Source organism: Ochotona curzoniae, unplaced genomic scaffold (assembly GCF_017591425.1).
Source record: "Ochotona curzoniae isolate NIBS_2020 unplaced genomic scaffold, NIBS_Ocur_1.0 scaffold_4921, whole genome shotgun sequence".
In the NCBI taxonomy this organism is placed as follows: domain Eukaryota; kingdom Metazoa; phylum Chordata; class Mammalia; order Lagomorpha; family Ochotonidae; genus Ochotona; species Ochotona curzoniae.
In genome coordinates, this window is record NW_024467125.1 from 166,406 (window position 1) to 172,844 (window position 6,439).

At 43.3% G+C, this 6,439-nt stretch overlaps 1 protein-coding gene across 1 annotated transcript; it reads right to left on the reverse strand.

Annotated features, from left to right (window-relative positions):
- Positions 1-4,901: 4,901 nt before the first annotated feature.
- Positions 4,902-5,849, reverse strand: LOC121149984 (olfactory receptor 7A10-like). Its single transcript, XM_040970613.1, has one exon. It carries the CDS (start codon positions 5,847-5,849, stop codon positions 4,902-4,904), a length of 948 nt encoding a protein of 315 aa, XP_040826547.1.
- Positions 5,850-6,439: the final 590 nt, after the last annotated feature.

The window sequence follows — 6,439 nt, forward strand, 5'->3', positions numbered from 1 at the left end:
AGCAGTGACATTAACAGAAAAAGAGTACCTAGGCTTATCACACAGTCTCCAGCTTGCACTTGTTCAAGGCCATGATAATTGACTTTCTCATTCTGAAAAACCCAAACCATGCTTTGAACACCAATTGTTCACAAGGTTGTGATTCCTCTTACTTGTGGGCAGTTGGCGGTGAGCCATGGATCCCATGGGGCTGTGCAATCCACAACTACCAATACAAGCTGCTAAATCCATGCTCTGAAGCTCATCTCTTATCAGTGTATTTTTGACTTCAAGATAATTTAGGTTAAGATGGGAATATTGTAAGTCACAAGCACGTGTGTCCTCAAATATCACACATAATACAGTAGCCAAAACACACAAGTGCAGGTTGAAATAAAGTAGCACCCTTTTCACTTCAAGGAAGGTCTAATGTAGTACATGGAACAGAACTCCCTCCACCTTCAAGTGTCAGGGAGATGAGCCTACTGTCCGCCTTAGTGTTGTTTGACTCATCTCTTAACCTTTCCCTGTTGCTCATTCCTGTTCTCAACATCCTCCACAGTGGCTTTGGCCATCTGAATTGAGCCCCTCCACAGGGCTGCTGCATGGTCTGTGTCCCTTGCCAGACATTATTTCACAGATGATGCTGTGCATCTACTATGTGTACGTTGAGATCTTGATTTTTGTCCAAATGCCACATTGTGCACCGGGCTTTTATGCACCAGAAATATGAGTAGTACACTCCTCTCTGTCCCCCATGTGTTTTTCAAGCTTGTTGCCTTTCTTGCCAGCATACATGCATCAGCATCCTGTGATGTGTTGCATGATTTATCTTTGCTTAAATTTGGACATTCAAGCTTACATTCACGTCTTCACTATTAGGGAGGTTTGTTTCTCAGGGCTGCTCACACACTGTTGAAATGGTTCCTGGAATATGCTGTGTGTTCAAAATTCATACTGAAATGCTTGAAGGAATTTCATTCTAGCTGCAGGGTGCACAGCCTTATGAGGAAGTAAGGCTTATTGGAGAGGAATTCCTTACAATGAGGTCAGGGAATTCAGGAGGGACACAGACTGATATGAAAAACACAAATGATGGTGTTTCTGCAGGGCAACTAGCACTCATTTCTGTCCTGTTTTCTATCCTTTGGTAGTCACATTGGCCAATGGACCCAAGGAATCATACATGGCTTGTGGAATTCCTTCTTCAGGAATTCTCAGAGGACCCAGTACTGCAGCTGTTCATCTTTGTGCTGTTCCTCTCCGTAGACCTGGTCATTGTAAGTGGAAACCTGCTCATCATTCTGGTCATCCTCTCAGACACATACCTCCACACATCCATGTACATCTTCCTCTCCAATCTATTCTTGGTGGACATCTACTCCATTACAACAGCCACCCCAGACAAGACACAGGGCTAAGAATACTCATGGTAGGGCAACTTTGGAGTCTCCCGTGCTGGCTGCTGCTGCCACTGATGAGCAAGAGAGTTGGGACTGGGCGTGGGGCAGTCATGGAGTGGGACTGGCTGGGGTGGCTACCATACTCATTGGCAAATGGAAGAGCCTTAATGGAGGCAGGCCAGCTGAGCTAGGCTACAGCCCAGCTGACAAGTGCCAGCACTAGTTGTGAGTCATGACTGGCAGGATTGTTGCAGCCCCTGGCATGTGCAGGATTTATTGCTGGGCACATGTCTGGCAAGGGAACCCCAGCGCTTCCCTGCCATGCTGCACCTATTACTTGCAACAGCAAATATCTATTTACCTGTTAATTGGGGTTGGACACCAGTATGTCCATCAATTTGTACAGGTGATAGACTGAATCTGACCCTGTCGTGTCCAGTGTACAAAATAATCAAATATAAAGTCATTCTGGGTGAGGTTTTCTGGAGGATTGCCCAAATAGATTATAGGACTCTAATCCTGGAGTGCAAGTGTTGGGACTTGATCTCCTCAGTTGCTGATGCCTGAGTTGTGGACATCATGGGAGACAGGACATCAGCTCATCTGGGACAGAAGGGAGTCTTGAGTGTGTCATGAGAGAATGGCTGCTGCAAGCACCAGTGGTGTTGGGGTCTATCCCAGTCTAATCTTTCCCCAGAGAGCCCACACATATTGATGGGTATTGTTACCTTGCCCAGCATTGTTTGCATACAACCCTGTTTCTCACATTCACCACTTATTCCTCAGCCCAAAAAGAATGTCCAAGAGTTCCCCTACTTGCATTTTCCCATTCAGGGTCTTGTTTGTTTTGGCAAGTGCTTCCAAGAAACCCTACCTGGCACAACCACCGACTGCACTCTTGCTAGTGGATACATCACATCCCAGCTGGGCAGATCACATCACGGTCCAGACTCTCCTGCATGCCCGCATGTGCACAGGTCTGGCCCAGCATGGCCTGCCTGAGACCTGGTCCACACAATACTGATGTTGCTGAAGTCTTGCCTGGCCTGGGCCTCCCTAAGTCCTGATTCTTGTGCTCCTCAGGGTCAAACTGCAGACTGCAGGTGAGTTTTCCTAGTCATGCTACCAGACCTACTCCAAGCTCCACATTTCACACATGCCAACAGGGGCAGTGTCACTGCTTGTCATGATCTGCCTTCAGTCCTGACCCTTGCATATGCCTGTCCTACTTGGTCTCCTTCCATGAGTGTCAGGTGGGTTCTGGTCAGATGAGTTTGTTGTCCACCCTGCTTTCGCCTGTCACCACCCCCAGTTCTACATATAAACCAGTTGACATTGGAGGCAAGTCTGTAAATTTTGTACATAGTCTATACCGAAATCCAATTCTTTTTCTCTCTGGTGGGTGCTGTGGCCCAACTTCATGAGGCCCATCCCTGTTCTGACACTCATGGCCTGCTACTGTGGCCTAGCCCAGCCATGTATGACACCTAGCATCAGCCTTTGCATGCATCAGCAGGCAGCGTGTGATGTTATTTAGCCCAGCCCAGGTCTCCTACATCAGCAGGTTCCTTATCCTGATTCAGATGTGACCTTTGTTTTCCCTGTCTAAATCATCCATCTTACCTGTCTTCCTGCAAGTGCACTGGTCCAGTGTTTGGATGATCAGAGATGTCATTTTTCCCCTGTCAAAGTTGCCCTTAGCCACTCCCACTTGAAAATGTACTCAGCCTCGCTGTCCCAGGAAAGCTACAGCTCCCAGACAGGAGCCAAAGGGACGTGTCACAGCCTAGAGCTTTCCAAATTCTCCAGTTATCAATTTACAAGTAGTAAAAATGGATAAACAATTCTGCTGGCATAGTGGGATAGTTATCTCAGAATTGATAGACCCAGGCCCAGAATACCTACCAGCTACTAGCTGCTCTTCTCTCAGCACTGTAATAATTGCCTAAGGGCATGGCAGCCTAGGCAGTTGTGTTCCATATCAGATCCACTGTCCTTGTAATGTGCCTGAGAATGTGATGGAAAATGGCTTACATGTTTGAGCCTCTGCCTTCATGTTGTATGACCTAGTCTAGTTTTAGCTGTTTAGACCATGTAGGGAATATTTCTCTCTCTCTCTTTCTGTCTCTCTCTCTCAATCTGTCTAACTCTTTTTCTTTTTTATCAAGTGAAAAACAAAAAACTAAAACAGGCAAGATAGCTCTTGTTAAAAATATTTTGGAAGTTTATGTATAGTTCTCTTGTTGTGTTTGTTTTAGCTATAGAATATTCTGAAAGTTTGGCTTCATATATTGTAAACCATTTGATATGTTTGATAAAGAAAACTAAAATCTAAGAAATTGAATTAGTAATATGCTGCCAGAAAATGGCAGTGCAATGTTTACAGAAAGTTTAAAATGAAAACTGAGAACTAATTTGGATTAGTTGCCAAAGTAAAAGGTAACTACTGTCCTACTCTCTTTGTGTCATATCTTTACAGAAGAGTATTTTAAACACAAAAAGACTGAGATAAGTAGAGGGAGGGAATGAGACATGGAGAGATCTTCCATCAGCTGCCTCAGTCCTAACTATCCATGATAAACAGGGCTGAGCCTCCATGAAGTCAGGAGCTTAATCCTGGTGTTCCAGTGGGATGACAGGAATCCACACATATCTGCAGCCCTCCCAGATGCATTCTCCAGTAGTGGATCAAAGGGGAATGCTGGGACTCAGACAGTAGCCTCCACGTGGGATCATGACATTGCCAACACTAGTTGAATCTGCTTGAGTCATATTTTCATGAAGGTTCTTATACATGTCTCAGAAACAGTGTGGTGACTCTTGAAATCTGGTATGTGAGCAGCATTCATTGGCTTATGCGGAAATGTATTTCTCTGAGATAATCAGATTTCCTTGTTCTTTGTATTTCCTTTACTATGAACTTCCACAGGAATTTATGCACGTATATTTTAAGTCTTATTAAGTAATGATAGGTGGCTTGTGAAAGCTATTGAAAACACACATAAACCGACAGTGTGTCACCTTCTAGAAACCTTATTGCAAAGTTACAACAATGACAGTTTTCTGATGATTTGCCATCATGCGAGGAGTAGGACAATTTCTTAGAACTCCAATGAAGAATCAAGTGCTTTGCCAAAATTTTTATCCCAGCACCAAGGATAGCAACATTGAATCACATAAGTTTAAGAAATGGATGGAGATAGTCTTATCACTTTTTAAAATTTTATTTTCAAAGCTTTTATGGATATAAAGTGAAGAGGTGTAATGTATTTCCTAAATAAAATTTCTAAGGTATTAGTCATATTTCACTGGCTCAGTCTTCTCCTTCTTCAGTTTCTCTATAATCATGTTATTTAAACATTTCAATCATAGTCTTAATGATAAGTTAATGATAACGCAGAGGACTTAATCATTTAAAACAGGGAACAGACTAAGCACGTTGTGCTTCATTTTCTGATAAATGCTTGACAGTTTCTGACATTGAGGTTTGAGAAATGATATTATTGACACTGCTCAGATTCAACACAGTGGCTTCCACGATCCATTAGGGAGCAAAAGTCTTTTTAGAGCCTGCTTTATGTCTGTGTTTCTCAGGCTGTAGATGAAGGGGTTCAGCATGGGAGTGACCACTGTGTACATCACCGAGGCTGCTGCAGTTGAGGCAGCACTTGGGGCAGCACTGGCGCTAAGGTACACACCCATGCTTGTGCCATAAAATAAAGAGACAGCAGAGAGGTGAGAGGCACAGGTGGAAAAGGCTTTATATTTGCCCAGTTTTAATGAAATGGCACAGATAGAGGAGGTAATTTTGGAGTAAGAGAACAGGATCCCAGACAGGGGACCCCCTGCCATCAGCACAGTTGCAACATATATTATGAGGTCATTGAGAAAGGTGTCAGAACAGGCTCTGTCGATCACCTGATTCAACTCACAGAAAAGGTGTTGGATTTCCATGTGTGTGCAGAAGCTCAACCTCAGCACCAGTAAACAATGTATCAGTACAAGCAGAACACTGATGGTCCAGCACAATAGAACCAGCTGCACACAGAGTCGAGGATTCATGATGACCATGTAGTGCAGGGGGTGACAGATGGCCACAAATCGGTCATAGGCCATCACAGCCAGAAGAAAGTCATCTAATTCTGCAAAGATTATGAAGAAGAACATCTGTGTGATGCAGCCAACATAGGTGATGGCTTGGCTCTGGGTCTGGATATTCACCAGCATCTTGGAGATGGTGGTGGTAATGAAGCAGATGTCAGAGAAGGACAGGTTGACTAGGAAAAAGTACATGGGCGTGTGGAGGTGGTTGTCTGAAAAGATGGCCAGGATGATAAGCAGATTCCCAATGACACAGATCTCATACATGGATAGGAACAGCCCAAATATAATAGGATGCAGTGCTGGGTCCTCTGAGAATCCAAGGAGAAGAAATTCTGAAAGCTGAGTTTGGTTGCTCAGTTTCATGTGGTGCAGATCACTATTAGGAAGAAGTAGCTGAGCTTGAATCCTGTTCCTAAAAAGCAGATGTAACCAATACAGCAGGAACCACACATTTTTTTTTTGTTGTTGTTGTTGTTTTCCCTTTCAGGTTATAACTCCAGCATTTAGAGATGGCTTCTTACAAATTTTGGTCCTTCCCAGTAAGATCACTGACTAATTATTCCTTTTACCCTCAATGCTTCATTACACCATCAAATGCTTTTCACTTGTGATGACATATTCTTTGACCACTTGAGTAATATTTATTCACCATTGGTTAAAAACTCACTATTGATTTCCCAATTGAATGCATGAAAGAAATATCAGGGAAGAAGCAGTGTATAACATGTGGTTTCATGTACCTTAAGAGATAAAGAGATTCAGTTCTGTTTATGAAATAAAGTGATCCTCATGAACCTGAGACAAATGAAGGCAGAAGTGCTATGCTCGTGAGCAAATGATTCAATCATGTTAAGCAAAGAGGAATCACAAAGGATATTAACTGATCAGATTCAGCAAGGAGTAGGTTGGAAATATATATATGAAACTCTTACTAAGGCTCTATTTGCAAAACA